At 52.4% G+C, this 17,913-nt stretch overlaps 1 protein-coding gene across 2 annotated transcripts; it reads left to right on the forward strand.

Moving 5' to 3' along the window:
• The first annotated feature begins 3,199 nt into the window (after positions 1-3,199).
• Positions 3,200-17,712, forward strand: ABCG4 (ATP binding cassette subfamily G member 4). Of its 2 annotated transcripts, none has more exons than XM_037505434.2 (15): positions 3,200-3,227; positions 3,952-4,201; positions 8,745-8,862; positions 8,977-9,109; positions 9,231-9,281; positions 9,485-9,630; positions 10,875-10,998; positions 11,109-11,223; positions 11,406-11,548; positions 13,269-13,367; positions 13,577-13,745; positions 13,857-13,957; positions 15,085-15,243; positions 15,393-15,511; positions 15,645-17,712. In XM_037505434.2, the coding sequence occupies exons 2-15, from the start codon at positions 3,964-3,966 to the stop codon at positions 15,868-15,870; spliced, it is 1,941 nt and encodes a 646-aa protein (XP_037361331.1). In that variant the 5' UTR covers positions 3,200-3,227; positions 3,952-3,963; the 3' UTR covers positions 15,871-17,712. The 2 variants fall into 2 exon arrangements, with proteins under 2 accessions (XP_037361331.1, XP_037361330.1); XM_037505433.2 differs by lacking the exon at positions 3,200-3,227 and adding an exon at positions 3,293-3,306.
• Positions 17,713-17,913: the final 201 nt, after the last annotated feature.

The raw sequence follows: 17,913 nt of genomic DNA on the forward strand, positions 1-17,913 counted from the left end.
TGTTTTCTGTGTGTATGTTCTGGGACTGTAGGACAAAATGAGAGAGATCTGGTTCTTTCCTCAAAGATCACATCTATTTGCTGGCTTCTAAGCACATAGTAGGCATTCAATAGATGTAATGTCCCCTCCTTTGCCAAAAAAGGGAATGGGAAATACTGGGGGAAAGTTCCCTGAATCATGGTAACACTGACCTGGAGAATAAGATGTATCACTTGAGAATAAAAAAAAAAATATTGTTAAGCACTGAATTCAAAACCTGATAGTAACCTTCTGAAGCAGATATGCAAGATTTTTATCAATCCTATTACCTGAATGGGGTTCAGAAAGGTAAAGAAATTTACTTAAGAGTACAGAACTACTAAGAGATAATGACAAGATTAGAATGCCAATATTCTGATACAGGTTAGGACATGGAATTTTTTTTATTTAAAAATTTATTTTTATTTATTTATACAAGCACTGGGTACAGTCAGAAGCGCGGGAGGGTGAGAGAATTCAGCAGAGCCAGAGCTGGGAGCAGAGCAGGCAGAAGGACCGAAGTACACTGCTGAGGGGAGCAGCGGGCGGCAGGAGAGGTCTGCGCACCATGTGGGACCCTCCTTCAGTGGCCGGGGAGCAGCCCGGGATCGAACTGGCGCTGCAGAGGCTGCGGGCAGCTTCGCAACCCAGAGCTCAACCGCTGCGCCACCAGGGAGACCCAGGACATGGAAGTTTTATTCACAAAATGGGGAGAGGGTGTCCCAGAGGAGAGGCCTGTTCCAGGGAAGAGGTGGCAAGAGTTCATAGGTGAATGGCAAGAGTTCTAACCCAGGCAATGGGGAGATTTATTTATTTATTTATACAAGCACTGGGTACAGTCAGAAGTGCGGGAGGGTGAGAGAATTCACCAGAGTCAGAGCGGAGGCCAGAACAGGCAGACTGAGGAAGGGGAGCAGCTGAGGGGAGCAGCGGGTGGCAGGAGAGGTCTGTGTGCCATGTGGGACCCTCGGTGAACCAGTGCTGCAGAGGCTCCTGGTGGGGGGGGAGGGATTGAGGGGTGGGGTCCGGTGGGATGGGTGGGGATCGAACCGGCGCTGCAGAGGCTGCGGGCAGCTTCGCAACCCAGCGCTCAAACTCTGAGCCACCCCGGAGGCCCAATGGGGAGTGACTTTCACTTTGCCTACCCAGTGGGATCAGCTGGGGAGCTTTTAGAAACACAAATGACTGAATCCACCTTTGAGATTAGATTTCATTGGCTTGGAGTGTCACACAGATCTTTTGAAAGTCACCTAGGTGATGCTCTCAGCCGAGATATGGACCACTGCTCTAGGGTGAAGTGCTCTGTGCAGAAATCTGATAGAAGAGTCAGGAGTGCTGGTCTCTGATGATGGGCAAGTCTAACCTGAGGAATGGCAGTGTGTTCCTAAGAAAGGGGAGGAAATTTTCCTGAGGGCTGGGTACCCATCATTATACCTTTTTTCCCCCCAGAGGGGCAGGTTTATTAGAGAAAAGTCCATTGCTAAATCTTTAGTTGGTCTCTTGGTCATTCGTGGAGATTGAAAGATTGGTTTACCTGTAGGCATCAGATTCCACTATGACTGTTTCACATGACAGCCTATTCTGACTTTAAGCCTATACCATTGATTTTGCCCTCTTGCCGGTTAGATCAGGAAGCGGGGAGGTCCTGGTACTTCCACAGTATGTTCACATCCTAGTCCTCAGTTTCTTTTATCTCTAAAGGGGTTTGCCTGCCTCATAAAGATACTGTGAGGATTAAGTAAGGTAGTGCCCGGCTCATAGTAGTTGCTCAATAAATGCAATTGTGGGGTTGGGAATCTATGGTAGTTTATTAGAGGTTAACTTGGACAATGGAGGTTCTGTCTGGAGAAGAAAATGTTGGTCCTGAGGAATGGAGGTGATGTGGCGCTTAGATCCTGAATCCCCATAAATCTCTCAGTTACAGGGTGAGGCTTGGAAATGTCCTGCAGGGGCCGCCAGCCTCCAGGCTGTGGAGAAGCTGGAGGGGGTTGGGTCAGGCAGGGGAGAGGTTTGACTCATAGTAACCTCAACTGCGGCAGTGAGGCAAAAACTCAGCATAGCCAGCACCGCCAGCAGCCTCCCATCCCGTCCATCTCTGCTATGTGACAGGTGGGAACTTGAAAGCGCAGGTCACGTGTTTCAGCTGGCTAACCTACTTACCCCTTGAAGACTGTCTGAGGCAGGCAGGGACCAAGAGAAATTGCCTGAGAAAGGGGCAGAGCTGGGGAAAGCCCCAAAAGGGCTCTGGGGACCTACATTTGAAGGCTTGTGGGGGTGAGGGAGATAATGCATGTATATATGAGATGTCAAAGGCGGTGTCTGTGAATCCTGGGTATGCCTTGGCACACAGCCTGGCATCATTCATGTATCTGTCTTAAAGACTGGAATTTGCCTGGAAGAAAAAAGATTTCTACAGTCACAGACTCAGCTCTGGGTACCAGTTTAACCTTGGATCTGCCTGCAAGCTTTCCCAAAACAGCCATCTCCTGTGGCCCACCCTTAGAGAGGAAATGTGTGTGTGTGTTGGGGGGCGGGGGTGTTGGTTGGGTGGGTGTGTCCCAAGAGTAGCTTTCAAAGCCTTTTTATTTAGTTTGAGGATCCTCTGGAGGAAGCCTGAGCTCAAGGGTCAGATCTGAAGGAAATGGATGGGGTGGGCAGGTCCGTTATAGAGGGCTATCAGCTTCACAGTCCCTTCAGAGTGAAAACTGCAACCCAACTCCCCACCCCCAATCAGCCCCCACCATTGTCTAGTCCGTAACCCAGGGACCCGTCCCTACTGAGTGACTTCAGCTCTAATTTCCCCGCTGCCTTAAGTCAGCCCTTCCCGGCCAACCCCCAGTCTTGGACCCGCTGCTGCACCCGCTCGCTCCGGTCCCCGAGGAGCAGACGCTCGTCTTTTCTTAGCCATCCTCGCCCCCCACGGGCTGCGGGGCCGCGCGGGCCCTTTAAGAACAGCGGCCGCGTCGAGCGGTGCTCGGAGGGGAGCGCAGTCGCCCCGCGGGCTCGGGAGGACCAGAACCGAGGATCGGGCTCGGGGAACCGCGTGTGCGTAGTCAAGCCGAGTCTCCGCGCGCCCCGCGCGCCCCTCCCCAACCTTGTCATCACCTCGGACCTGAGGCCCCGGCTCTCTGCTGCCCGCCCCGCCCGGCCCCGCCCCGGCCCTGGCCGCCGGGACCGGGAGCCGGGACCGGAGCCGCAGCCAGAGGCAGGTAAGAGGCCCGGCGTCCTCATCCCGCCCGAGAGCAGCGCGGAGCATCGCGGCCGCACCGGTGCTGGGGGCACGTCAAGGTGACTAGGCAGGCGGGAGATGGGCGGGGGGGGTGTGAGGCCCCCTGGGGGGCTTAGTTGGCTTTGGGGTTTGAAGTCCGGGTGGTGCGCCCATCGGGGAGGGGGCCCCGGCGTGCCTGGCCCCGGGGCGGGGGCGCGGCGGGAGGGGCCGGACAGAGCCCCGCGCCAGGGGATGGGGCGAGAGGACAAAGCTGCAGGCCCAGAGCCGCCTCCTCCTTCGCTTTCCGGTGGTTCTCCCTGCGCGCGCCCTGCCATCCGGACTTCCTAGCGGGCAGCCTCCGCGGGCCCCTCTTCCAGCCTCCCCGCCCCCCAGCCTTTCAGTCCCTCGGGGCTGCCGGTCTGCGGGGTGAGGAGATTAGACTCGCCGCGGGGAGGAGGGAGCCGGGAGGATGTCGAGGACCGGGCTGGGGCCAACCTGGAGGAGAGGTCGGGATGAGCTTTGCTGCCCCGGGAGTGGACAGATGCTCAGGGCGCTGGGAAGTGAGGTGCTCCCAGTAGCGGATCTGCCCTGGGAAGGAGGTGGGAGTGGGGGCGGGGGCAGCATTAGAAAGCGGGGAAGCTTCAGGACCAGGCTGGGCCGGGGGGCGCGGCGGGGCGGGTTGGGGTGGGGGCGCGTCTGGGCACTGACAGGCCGTCTCCCTGCAGGCGGGCGGTGCGATGGCTGAGAAGGCGCTGGAGGCCGTGGGTTGTGGACTAGGACCCGGGCCTGTGGCTGTGGCCGTGGCGCTGGAGGACGGGGCGGAGCCCCCTGTGCTGACCACGCACCTGAAGAAGGTGGAGAACCACATCACTGAAGCCCAGCGCTTCTCCCATCTACCCAAGCGCTCGGCGGTGGACATCGAGTTCGTGGAGCTGTCCTATTCTGTGCGGGAGGGGCCCTGCTGGCGCAAACGGGGTAGGGAGCAGCCTGGTGGGGAACAGTGTCCCCCTCCTGAGTTGCCATTTCTAGAGCATTAGGCCTGGGGGTTCCCTTGTTCTGCAAGTCCTGGCCAGTGGGCCCTGTGGGAAAACTACACTCTTGAGACACAGGGCAAGCTAGAAATTAGGCAGTTTTAGGGACAGTGCAGGAGGGGACCTCTGAAGAATTTACCAGGACCATTGTTAACATTGTCCGTGGTCCTGGGATGTTTGTTTTTCCCAGTGGAATTGGTTACATTCCTTTGGTTGTCCTTATCTCTGAAGCCTCCCTAAATTCTTCAGAGGTCCCCTCCTGCACTGTCCCTAAAACTGCCTAATTTCTAGCTTGCCCTGTGTCTCATTCTCAACCCCTCACTCCCTGTGCCCCAGTTGAAGTACCAGGGTCTACTCTCCCCTCCACAACTGTGAGGACTGGGGACACCCGATTCAGTTGATTATTGAGGTTTTCCTCTTCCGGCTAGACTCTATGACCTCTGGTCCTTAACAAGTTTCCCTTCTTTATTTCAGGTAGGATTCCTGCCTCTGAGAAAGTGGCTTCTATGGGAAAGTGGGGGTCTGCATGTGCAGGGGTTCCCCTCAGTATTTAAGAACATCCTTGTACCTAAAAAAACACTGCTCATTTTGAAAGATGTTCTCATTTCCATACCTTACTTCATTCTTGTCGAAGTCCACCAGGGAGAATGAAGGTTTGGCAAGAGAGATGACATCCCACGTTACTAATAAGGAAACCAAGACTCAGGGAATTTGAATAACTTAACTAGTGTCACCCAGCTAGTAAGTGGCAGAGCTGGTACCAAAAGGCAGGTTTTCCAGCTCACCATGCATTGTTCTTTTCTCTCCACCCCACTGATAGGACATTCCTAGCTCCTTTCCCCCCATTAGGGCAGGTAGATAAGAACTGGGCTCTCAGTTCCTTTGAATCCTGCATCCCCTGACTCCTGCCCTGGGCAGCTTGAGCTGGGAATAGAGAAGCTGTGTTTTTTTTCCCGGAACCTGGGTGTGGGTCAGGGGTGGAGCTGGAACATTGTTCTCTGAGGTTTAAGAAATAAGTTTGGGGTGCTTCAGAGCACGCTTGAACATGAGCTTTCTCTGCATTCCCCTCCCTCACTTCCGTAAGTGACCAAAAGGTCACAGGGCCTCCATCAGTGGAAACTGAGGCATCTGGGCTCCCTGCCCAGCGCTTTATCCTTATGAGCCTCTCGGCCCTGAGGCCAGCTCTGAGCAAAATGAGGAGGTAGCGAGCTATTAGTGAGGTAGTCAGCTCATTAGCCCTCTCATTTCCACAGTTTTAAGAAGAAATGAAAAAAAAAAATAAATGTGGCTAGATGGGTCAGCTTGCTGGTTGCTTCAACTCACCAGCCACAAACTGGCACCCCTGAGCAGGTTCTTCCTTCCTTTTGACCTTGCCAGCCCCATTCTGCTCTACTGTCCATTTTGCTGTCTCTCCATCCCTTGCCCCCTTCTCTATCTCCTCTCTCTGAATTCTCTTTTCACTTATGGAGAACAGAAAGCAATTCAAAGAGGAAAAAAAGCAACGGGTGTGGAGAGAGGGAGGGTGAGTTCTGCTTTCCCCAGGCGACATTTTGCCACTAGTCTCTCTTAATTACATGTGACATTTCTTCAAATGTCATATTTTTTTTTCAAAAACACTTTCATATTGATTATTATTAAATACCTCACTTAATATTCACAGTAGCCCTGTTATGTCTTTGGGAAGAAATATTACTATCCTTACTTTATAGACGACCAAATGGAAACCCTGGAAGATTAAGTGACTTGACAAATTTGCAGAGTTACCGATGAACAGGACTAGACCTCTGGTGTCTTCCCAACCCAAAGGACTGGCAGGCCCCTCCATGCTGAACAGTTGTGGTGTAGCAGGAGCCCAAAGACACAGATTCCTAGCCACTTGTCAGCTGTGTAACCCGGGGCAGGATGCTTACTCTCGCTTGACTTCACTTTCCTTATCCATAAGCAGGGGTGCTGGGAAGTGAGGTGCTCCCCACAGTAGCGGATCTGCCCTGGGAAGGAGGTGGGAGTGGGGGCGGGGGCAGCATTAGAAAGTGGGGAAGCTTCAAGACCAGGCTGGGGTGGGGGGGGCACGGCGGGGCGGGGTGAGGTGGGGGGGCATCTGGGCGCTAACAGGCCCTCTCCCTGCAGGCGGGCAGTGCGATCGATGGCTGAGAAGACGCTGGAGGCTGTGGGTTGTGGCTTAGGATGATCAGAATGGGGTTCTCTAAGGAGTGATAAGCTCACCCGAGGTGTTATCCATGATAGTACTTTGTGGAAGACAAGTGTAAGATGATTTTTGTATTCTGCATCCGTGTTGTGTTCAATCTAGTACTTGGCTGTGATTAAATGAAGGGAAGGTTCATCATTGCCAATTTCTTCCCCTGTAAAAGAAATCACTTTCTGTGAGTGGCTCTGAAAGGTATGTGCTTTCTGATTAACAGTGATGATGATGATGATGATGATTGAGGCAGATGGTGGGAATCCATGACTTCCTCTCTCCCAGTAAAGAACATGCTGTGTGACCTTGAGTGTTACTGGATGTCTCTGGGCCCTAGTTGCCTGATATTGCTATAGCAGTAACTGAGATAACCAGCTCTATATACATAAATCACTGTCCAGGAAGCTGGTGTGATTGGGACCCGGACACTCCTATGGATCTGTCCAGAGGGACAGCTGGGCTGTGAAGAGAGGGTTAAATATCACAGCCCTTTGCTGTGTCTGCTAAGAGGGTAGAGAAGGTTGGGAATTGGGAATTATGTTCTTGTGGGGTCAGTAGAGTGGTAGTCAGGATTGTTATTGTGGGGCCCTTACTGAGGCATGTCTGCAAGCATAGTAGCCAGACCCTCTACCTTGGCTTCATCCTTCCTTTCCACCCCCATGTCTTCCCAAGTAACTCCATGTAGCCTCTGCCCTCTGCCCTCTGGATTGTACTATGTAGATGCTCTTATAGAATGGAGATTTTCCTCCAAAAAAACTGGAGAACCTCTGCCTTCTCTTTCCATTTTGAAATGCTGTTCATCCTTCCAGACTTAGCTCAAATGTCATCTCTTTCATGAAGTCATTCCTGATTTTCCCCTCACCTCTTCACCTTTACCAATTCATTTGCAGCATTCTCATTGTGTATCATTTGTACTACTGAATCCTTATTTTTTTTTTCTTCAGAGCCATAGATGTTTACTTGTCCATCTGTTTTACCTAGACTGAACTTCTTGAATGCAGGAACTGTGTCTTCCTCATTTTTTAAAAAAAGATTTATTTATTTATTTATACAAGAACCAGGGTACAGGCCTGATGCACGGGAGGATGAGAGGATTTACCAGAGACAGATGGGGAACCGAACAGGCAGATTGACTGAAATACACTGCTGAGGGGAGCAGCGGGCGAGGCAGGAGAGGTCTGCCGTGCCATGTGGGACCCTTGCCGGCTGGCCGGAATGGAACCGTCACTGCAGAGGCTGCGGACAGCTTCACAGCGCGGCACTCAATTGCCTGCACCACCAGAGAAAGCCCTGTCTTCCTCATTTTTTTGGTCCACTGTCCAGTACAGAGCTTGGAATGTAGTAGATCTCAAGAATTTGTCAAATGGAATTATAGTATTTTTTAAATAATGCATACTATGTGCCAAACACTGTCATACACTTTACATATATAATCTCATTGACTCTTCATAACAACTTTATGAAATAGATACTACCATCCTCATTTTATAGATGAGGGGCTTGGTGCTCAGAGAGGTTAAGCAACATGCCCAAGGTCACATAACTAGTAAACGTAGAGTCAGATTTGAACCTGATCCACCTTACTTGAAAGGCTCTTAATGCCTCCCAGTGAATGAACAATAGGTGAGATTTGGGGCCTGTTAGGAACTACAGAGACAAGCTTGGTGGTCAGAGTGAGCACAAAGAAGAAGTCTTTTTCAGAATGAGGCAACAGCTCTGAGAAGATGCTCATAGAATACTTACTGAGCGTCTAGTACATGCCAGACAGTCTGCAGAGGTTACAGAGATGACTAAGACAGACCCTGCCCCCAAGAAGCTCACTGACTAAGAGGCTGGGGGAGTGAGGCGAGGGACAGGCATATCAAGTAACCAAATGCCTGCAGTTGAGACATACTCTGGGAACAGAGGATGGTTAGCCAGCTCTGGCTGGATCACTGGGGAAGTCTTCCTGGAGGAGGTGAGAAAGTGATCGCTGTGTTTATAGAAGACAAAACAGGGCCTTCTATAGTTGTGATCCACTCTCCACGCCCATCTATGAGATGCGAGGTTTCTCCCATGGCCTCAGGAGAGTACTGTTACCTCTGGTACTTTGAGATTAGTGGTTGTTGTTTCTAGGGGGACAAGATGAGAGAGTCTGGGTATTGTTGGGGCTCTGAAGATAGTTTTCCCATCCTAACCAATTCACAATGAATGAGTCTCTCTGTTTCATGGATCACCTGGGTCTTCCTAAGAGTTCTTGGTGCCTGTTCACTACAGCCCTGATCAGAAGTTCCTCCCTCCCTTACTGCAGGTTATAAGACCCTCCTCAAGTGCCTATCAGGTAAATTCTGCCGCCGGGAGCTGATTGGCATCATGGGCCCCTCAGGGGCTGGCAAGTCCACATTCATGAATATCTTGGCAGGATACAGGTAAGGAGGATGTTGAGGATGAACGGAGGGAGTACCCAGGAAGAAGAATCCCAAGGGGGGCACAGAAGTTTCTGAAGTGGCCTTGACCCCCATTCCCTACAAATGTTCCTGCAGGGAATCTGGAATGAAGGGGCAGATCCTGGTCAATGGGAGGCCGCGGGAACTGAGGACCTTCCGTAAGATGTCCTGTTACATCATGCAGGATGACATGCTGCTGCCACACCTCACGGTGTTGGAAGCCATGATGGTGAGTCTTCTTTCTCCCAGCTCCCCTCTGTCTGCTGTCCCCATCCCCCTCACTGGCTAAGGGGTTAAGGCTGGCCTCCGCCATGTCCACTTAGCTGACCTGTGTACTCTTTGGGCTTTAGGTCTCCGCTAACCTGAAGTTGAGTGAGAAGCAAGAGGTGAAGAAGGAGCTGGTACGTGGGGAAGGGGAGGGGAGGGCATGGGACAGCTCCCACTTTTGGTATTTCTGAGCTCTGGGACTCCAAGTTGGGGGTGGGTGGGTGGTAGCCAGTGCTGGAACAATGGACTTAAAGGAGATGCTTTTTTAAATTGGGGTAGTGCCTGGAGAAAAGGAGACTCTGAAACTGACCTGGGGGGGCTGGGGGTGCTGCACCAGGTGACCGAGATCCTCACGGCACTGGGCCTGATGTCCTGCTCCCACACGAGGACAGCCCTGCTCTCTGGCGGGCAGAGGAAGCGCCTGGCCATCGCCCTGGAGCTGGTCAACAACCCACCGGTCATGTTCTTTGACGAGCCCACCAGGTAGTTCTCCTGCTTCTTGCTACCAGGATGCCCCCTCCCCTCAGCCTGAGCCCAGGCTGGAGGCTGCACCTGGTCCTCTACTGGAGCCCAGAGCCTGTGTAGCCTCCAGGGGGCCAAGCTAAGAGATTCCTCCTCATCTCTGTCCCTGCCAATCCTGTTGCTGTAGCAGCCCTGTCCTTCACCAGGCAGGCAGAAATCCTTCTGTCCTTGACTGATGCCTCCCGCTCCTTCTCTACCCCACAGCCAGTCAGTCACCAAGACCTGCTGAGTCCACCTCCCTTTGCTGTCTCTCAGATTTGCCCCACCCCCACCCCTAGTGCCAGTGCTGGGGCTCAGGACATCATCGACTCTTTTTTTTTTTTTTAATTGAGGTAACATTAGTTTACGATACTGTATAAGTTGATGTCATCAACTCTTGTCTGCATGTCTGCAACAGACTCTTAGCAACTCGTCTCTAGTCTTTCCCGGCCAATCCTCCTCCCAACTGCAGCCATAGGAACTTTCTAAAAGACAAGTCTGGCATACTTACTCCCCTGCTTAAAAATGTGCAATGATTCCCATTTGCCCTCAGAATAAAGTCAGAGAACTTAATAAGGTCTTGGTCTGAACCTACTTCTCCAGCCTCTCACTTGCTTCCCGCTGTCTTGTATTTTATGCTCTAATAATATTGAATTGCTTCTGACTTCCTAGTCATGCCATGTGTTTCATGCCTCTAAGCTTTGCACACGCTGTGTCTTCTGCCTGGAATGCCCTTCACGAACACACCTGCCCTTCCACCTTCACCGGGCTTAGCTTCTTCTTGAGGCTCACTCAGGAAACTTCCCTGACCACCCCCACTCCAACACCTTGTACAGCAGAGCTTTATTCTACCCCTTTTCTTTTTCCCCCATTTATGTAGAAACAGAATGTTTCTATAAAACGTTCCACATAATCTCAAATGATTTGTGTATTTTTCTCTCTCTCTCCTTCCAGACCAGGGTCTATGTCTTATTTATTCATCATTGTAACCCCAATGCCTGACATTCAACAGGTGCTCAGTATATGCTTGTGAAGCTCAACTGTGCTCTGGGCTTCTAGGTACCTCCAAAGACCTGGATCAGACAGTGTGTACAGGATATAGGGTTGGCCAGAGTGGCTCCTTCCTGCCAGCTCCATCCCCTTCACAGCAGCTGCCCCACCACAAACACTCTCTTCTTTGGGCTCCACCTGCCTCACCCTGCCCCCGGGGCCCTCTCTCTGGACAGTGGTCTGGATAGCGCCTCCTGTTTCCAAGTGGTGTCCCTCATGAAGTCCCTGGCCCAGGGTGGCCGTACCATCATCTGCACCATCCACCAGCCCAGTGCCAAGCTCTTTGAGATGTTTGACAAGGTGAGTGTCTCTGGACCTTAAAACTGATTGGGTGGGGGCTGCGGTGGGAAAAGGGAAGGGGTGCCTGGCCCATTGGTCACATTTTCCTCACCCTTCTCTCCCCACCTCAGCTCTACATCCTGAGCCAGGGTCAGTGCATCTTCAAGGGTGTGGTTACCAACCTGATCCCCTATCTGAAGGGACTTGGCCTGCATTGCCCCACCTACCACAATCCAGCTGACTTCAGTGAGTGGGGCCAGGATATGACGTAGACCAAACCTGGGGGCATAGGTCATGCACTGGGACCCTCTGGGGGTGGAGATCTCACTGTCACCTGCCTGCCTTCTCCACACACCCCAGGAGGGGCTGGCTTGCTTTAGGGACTCAAGGATAGATCTTAACTGAGCAGTCCTCTCTCTGTCCCCTAGTCATTGAGGTGGCCTCTGGAGAGTACGGAGACCTGAACCTCATGCTGTTCAGGGCTGTGCAGAACGGGCTCTGTACCATGGCTGAGAAGAAAAGCAGCCCTGAGAAGAATGAGGTCCCTGCCCCTTGCCTCCCTTGCTCTTCGGTGAGTAAGGGTGGAGAGGGCAAAGAATGCAGTGCAGGGGAGGGGAGAGGGGACCATGGACAGTGGAGTCTCCTAAAGAGGCTGTCCCCCAGAAGGGTGGCAGCCATCGGGTACTAGGAAGAACCCACCACTTGAGAGTGACCCACTAGACACCACTATGTGACCTTGGACACCTACCTAGTGTCTTAGCGCTTCAGCTTTTTCATTTGTTTATTCCTTCAACAAAGTTTTTTTTTTAAAGATTTATTTTTATTTATGCATACAAGAACTGGGGTGTGGGCCAGAGGTATGTGTGGGGGGTGAGAAGATACATCAGAGACAGAGTGGGGAGTAGAACAGGCAGATGTACTGAAATACACTGCTGAGGGGAGCAGTGGGTGAAACAAGAGAGGTCTGCTGTGCAGTATGGGTCATCTCCCTGGCTGGGGAGTGAACTCATGCCACAATGGGTGGCGATAGCTTGATAAAGCTGAGACTTTAACCCCTGTGCCACCAGGGAGACCCTCCTTCAGCAAATTTTTACTGACATCTACAGTGTGTTATCCTCAGTGTCAGCACAGGCCCACCTGCTATGCAAGACTGAAGCTGTTTCTGGTCTCATGGCCAGTGTGGCTTACTGTCACCTCAGACCTGGAGGTGATGAGGCTGACCTGTCAGGGTTATTGGGAGAACCTATTCGATCACCACATAAAGCTCTTTGTACAGCAGCGGGTACCACTGCGTTTGTTCTGTGTGGGTTCTCTACTTTAAACGACATCCTGTAATTCTTAAACAGTAGAAGGGTTGTTTCTTTTTGTCATTATGGTTTTTTTTTTTTACAGATTTATTTATTTATGCATACAAGAACTGGGGTACAGGCCAGAGGTGAGTGTGCGTGTGAGAATATTTACCAGAGACAGAGTAGGGAGCAGAACAAGCGGATTGACTGAAATACACTGCTGAGGGGAGCAGCAGGTGAGACAGGAGAGGTCTGCTGTGCTATGTGGGTCAACTCCCTGGCTGGGGATCGAACTCATGCTGAAGTAGCTGCAGATTGCTTCATAGTGCTGACGCTCAACCCCTTGTGCCACCAGGGAGGCCCCTTCTTGTCATTGTGATTATCATTATGAAATAACATGGTGAAACTGGTGGCATAAAGGTGTGATACCCTGAGGGCCTTCCTGGTGTCACAAGGGGTTAAGTCTCAGCACTGTGAAGCTATCCTCAGCTCTAGTTTGATCCCTGGCCAGGGAGGTGACCCACATGGCACAGTAGACCTCTCTTGACTCGCCTGCTGCTCCCCTCAGCAGTGTATATCAGTAGATCTGCCTGTTCTGTTCTCCACTCTGTCTCTGGAGAATCCTCTCACCACCCTGCACATCTGATCTACACCCAAGTTCTTGTATGCATAAATAAATAAATCTTTTTAAAAAATGGCGTGGCACCCTTAGGATAAATGTTTTTTGATGGATTAAAGAGAAACAACTGATCTGCTATGTTCCCATGAGTGTCCTTGGTTGCCTTTCTGTCATCTCCCTTTTTATCTCCTCCTTGGTCCGTAAATCTCATTCCTGTTCACACTCCTAAAGCCAGCTTCTAGGCACCTGACTCAATGGTGGGGAATTTTCATTCAGTAGATCTGGAGGGGCACTGCCTGGAGAAGGGCTCCAGCAGTTCCCATTCACTGATTTGTGTGCACGTGGGTGGGGGAGGCTCACCTGATCCGATTTCTACTCCCCAGGAAGTGGATCCCATTGAAAGCCACTCCTTCGCCACCAGCACCCTCACACAGTTCTGCATCCTCTTCAAGAGGACCTTCTTGTCCATCCTCAGGGACACGGTGAGGCATCAAGTTGGAGGAAAGGAAGCCGGTATGGGCTGGGTTTTTGGGGGTGTAGGATCCTAGCAGCTGAAATGGGAATGGGTCCCTGCCTCCGCAGGCCCCCCAGTGCACCTGTGGGTCTGTGTGTCTGCAAGGTCAACACAAGTTCCCACTCCAGTGTGACCTGCCCCTCTCTGGCCTGCGACCCCTCCGCTCTCCTCACGTAGGTCCTGACGCATCTGCGGTTTGTGTCCCACGTGGTGATTGGCGTGCTCATTGGTCTCCTCTACCTGCACATTGGTGATGATGCCAGCAAGGTCTTCAACAACACCGGCTGCCTCTTCTTTTCCATGCTGTTCCTCATGTTCGCAGGCCTCATGCCCACTGTGCTCACCTGTGAGCTGAGCTGCCCTGGGTTTGGGGTGTCGGGTATGGGGTGTGGGAACTGGGGAAAGAGGTAGGGAACAGGATGTGGGTCAGCTGTGCCTAATCAACACATGTCCTCAGTCCCCTTAGAGATGGCAGTCTTCATGAGGGAGCATCTCAACTACTGGTACAGCCTCAAAGCATATTACCTGGCCAAGACCATGGCCGATGTACCCTTCCAGGTGGGCATCTTCCTTCCCCATCACCCACCTTCCTCTTGTCTTGTTTCTTCCATTCTTGCTTGCTTGCTTCCCTCAACCTTGTCTCCATCCATCCTTCCTTCCACTTACTTAGCAGTGGGTGTTGAGTACCTACCTTGCGTCAGACTCTGTGGCAGGCTCTAGGGACACAGCAGTGAACAAGACCCATATAGCCTCGACATTGTGGAATTTATGTTCTAGTGGGAACAACTGATGACGAACAGAAAATGATAAAAATAATAACCCCACAAATAACTGTAAATCTTTTGGAGGCAGCAGAGAATAGTGTGGGCTCTGGAGCCTTACTGCTACTTGTGGGCAAGTCACCTACTCTCACTTTGCCTCAGTGTCCCCATTTATAAAATGAACTGACAGCAATAGCTGCCTCTGGATTGTTTGTGAGAATTAAATGAGTTCATACATGTAAATTACTTAAAATAGCAAGCTGTTCATACTGAGTACTCTCTAAATGTCAGCTGCTTTTTGTTTATTATTGCCACCACCACCCTGTTCCCAGCACCGGGGCCACCAGTAATCCATAGGGCACCTGTGTGCAAATTGGAAAAAGGTACCCTTTCTTCAGGGTAGACGCTTCTCTGTGCCAGGGTGTAGGCTTAGTGAGAAGAACACAGCTGGGTCTCAGCCTCTGCTGCCCCTGGATTAGGTATCTTGTGCAGGCAAAGGCCTGCTCAGCTGTCCACTGCAGGCTCAGTCCCTGCCTTTCAGGAGCCAGCATCTCACAGGCAGACAAAATGCTCTAGTATGTGGATCTAATGAAATAACAATATAGGGAATAAGCTGGTCCAGGTGGAGAAGGACTTTAGGCGCTCAGAGGACAGAGAAGTCACTTGCCTGCACTGGTCAGGGTGGGCTTAAGGGAAGAGGTGAGACTGGAAGGAAGATAAACGAGGTCCATATAGCCATGGAGGAAGGGGAGCTGCGTCAGCCTCGGGGAGAGAGTGAGTGAGGGTGTGGAAGCAGAACTAAGCATGGACGCCATAGTTACAGCAACAGCTGTTTTAGAGGTTCCGGACTGGGTGGCATGGAGGGTCTTGGCCAGTGTGGCCCTGGCTCACAGTCCACTGCCCAGCCCTGTGCCCACTCTTCAGGTAGTTTGCCCGGTGGTGTACTGCAGCATCATGTACTGGATGACAGGCCAGCCAGCTGAGACCAGCCGCTTCCTGCTCTTCTCAGCCCTAGCCAGTGCCACAGCTTTGGTGGCCCAGTCTTTGGGGCTGCTGATCGGAGCCGCCTCTAACTCCTTACAGGTAGGAGGGCTGGCAAGTGGGGCTGGGGTCAGGTGAGAGGGAGCAGGGATTGGCATATGGAGTGGGATAGGCCTGTGGGGAGCCCTGGGGTCACCCCAGTCCTGGATCTGTTCTGGTCACCCTGTGATGGCCCTTTCCCTCCTCTCCAGGTGGCCACCTTTGTGGGCCCGGTCACAGCCATCCCTGTCCTCTTGTTTTCCGGTTTCTTTGTCAGCTTCAAGACCATCCCCACTTATTTGCAATGGAGCTCCTACCTCTCCTATGTCAGGTCAGTGCCCCTTTCCTCTGTATCTGCCCCTGCTGACCACTGCAGGAGCTCTCTGGGGTGAGAGCTGCAACCCTGTGCCACGGAGCACTGACCCCGTGCTGTGTCATCTGCTCTGATTCCCCTGCTCATCTAGGTATGGCTTTGAGGGTGTGATTCTGACCATCTATGGCATGGAGCGAGGCGACCTGACTTGCTTGGACGAGCGCTGCCCATTCCGGAAGCCACAGACCATCCTTCGAGCACTGGATGTGGAGGATGCCAAGCTCTACATGGACTTCCTGGTCTTGGGCATCTTCTTCCTGGCCCTGAGGCTGCTGGCTTACCTTGTGCTCCGTTACAGGGTCAAGTCTGAGAGATAGAGCCTTGCCCATGGCCTGTGCCCCAGTCCCGGAAGTAGGAAGCCCCTAACCCCAGCCCTTTGGGACTGTTTTAACCTTGTAGACTTGGGCACTGGTTGCTGGTGCAACCAGCCTCCCCTCTCTGACTCCTCTGCTGGGCAGGCGGTTGGACTGCTCTCCCAGCCTCAGCCCAGGGTCTGGGGGCTCCAGCCCTCCCCACCATGCCCAGGAGTCTTCCCAAGTTGATGCAGTTTGTAGCTTCCTCCCTACTCTCCAACATCTGCATGCCAACACCACTAGGAGGCTGCCACCCTCCTTCTTGCCCTTGGCACCCTTCTCTGTTGTCTGCCTGGGAGCCCTAGGCTCTTCAGGCCCCCACTTACAATTGACCAAAGTGGCCCTCTTTGGGGGTCCCCACCACACAAGTGTTTGTAAACTGGGCTGCTATAAGGTAGGGGTTCCAGGGCTGGACCCTGGTAGGGTCCCCTGGAAGTCCTTTTTGAATGTTGGATTGGAGCAGGGAAGGACTCTGGAAGTCTCTTCCTCCTCCTCACCTTCACCCCACCCCCAGATTCTGACTGATTTGGACAATCTGCTGGGACAGAAGCTGGGTTTTCTGTCTGGGTCATCTCTCCCAATCCTGGGGATTGGAAAGGCCTGGGGCCATGGGATGCCCCTGTCCCCCTCCCTATCACCTTTGGTGGGGATAGGGCCTGGTGGCACCTCTGCAATAATGTCTGTGTTTCTCTCCCACCTGCCACTGGAACTAGAGAATGCACTTTATTCTGGGGGTGAGTGGGAGAAGATCCACGCCTCCTTTCTTGCTGCTCCTGATTCATGGTCCTGCAAAGCTCACTCTCCTCTCCAGAGCTACAGGCACATAATTGCGAACAGGCGATCTTAGCCCTACACACACTCGCTGTCCCTTGCAACCCAGAGGAAGAGTGATGGTGGCATGGTGGTGGTGGTGGGTGCTGTGGGGAGGGCAGCACCAACCTCCTTCTGGGGATCCACCTTAGACTCTAAGGATGAGGATGGTGCTGCCCAGGGCCTCCAGGACCTGCAGGTGTCTACCCCCAATCTTCCCTCCCTCCCAAGCCAGGGGTGGCACAGGGCACTAGCTCCCTGGGGCGCAGGACCCAACATAAGCACAAGCGTGGGCATAGGTTGGCCTTGGCCACTGCCACCCCATGGCCCTTCTTTTGTGCATCCAGCTGACAATCTCACCCCGCCCCCTCCCCAGCTGCTCGATGCTCATTCAAACTTCTGTCTGTGTCTCTCCATTCCCTTCCCATCAGCCAAGGTGGACCCTGGGCACGAGAGCAGCATGCCCTGAGAACTGGATGCCAGACACACCCAAGCACGTCTGACTTCCTGGTGGGTCCAGGCTTACTCTACTTCTGATTTTCCTGACACCCAGGACTCTTTCCCCCTCTATTGCTGTATACATACCTCTCAACCTACCCTCACCCTGCCATAAATTCTCCCCATCACACAGAGATGCCAGTCGTATTTGTGGGATTTCACCCATTACTAATAAAACCTATATTTATACAGTATGCAGCGTGCAAATATGTATGGACCTGGCACCTAGTACCATGGCTGTGAGGGTTGACAAGATATCTGTGAGTTTTAGGAAGCCTGTAGCAGGAGATGGCAAGTCCTGCATACATGTCAAGCTAGTGGATATGTATCTTTTTTTTTTTAAGATTTATTTATGCATACAAGAACTTGGGCACAGCCAGAGGTGTTGGGGGGTGGTGAGAGGATTCAGCAGAGAGAGTGGGGAGCAGAACAGGCAGATGTACTGAAATACACTGCTGAGGAGAGCAGTGGGCGAGGCAGGAGAGGTCTGCAGCGCCATATGGGCCGCTCCCTGAGCAGCAGGGGATAGAACTTGTGCTGCAGTGGCTGGGGACAGCTTGACAGCACTGTCTTTAACCCCTGCGCCACCAGGGAGGCACGTGGATATGTATCTTATGAAATATCTGTGTCATACTCTTCATCTTGCAACTGCTTCATGTTTCTTATCTCAAGGAAGTCCCATGCCAACCCTGCATTATC

This window comes from Talpa occidentalis, unplaced genomic scaffold (assembly GCF_014898055.3).
Source record: "Talpa occidentalis isolate TD23 unplaced genomic scaffold, MPIMG_talOcc4v2.1 talOcc4.12, whole genome shotgun sequence".
In the NCBI taxonomy this organism is placed as follows: Eukaryota; Metazoa; Chordata; class Mammalia; order Eulipotyphla; family Talpidae; genus Talpa; species Talpa occidentalis.

Excerpts from the sequence above, each read along its gene's own strand:
- ABCG4 (XM_037505434.2), top strand. The coding sequence starts at position 3,964 with ATGGCTGAGAAGGCGCTGGAGGCCGTGGGTTGTGGACTAGGACCCGGG. Across the intron at positions 10,999-11,108 it reads TCTTTGAGATGTTTGACAAG|CTCTACATCCTGAGCCAGGG; the intron begins GTGAGTGTCTCT and ends TCCCCACCTCAG. Across the intron at positions 13,368-13,576 it reads TGTCCATCCTCAGGGACACG|GTCCTGACGCATCTGCGGTT; the intron begins GTGAGGCATCAA and ends CTCCTCACGTAG.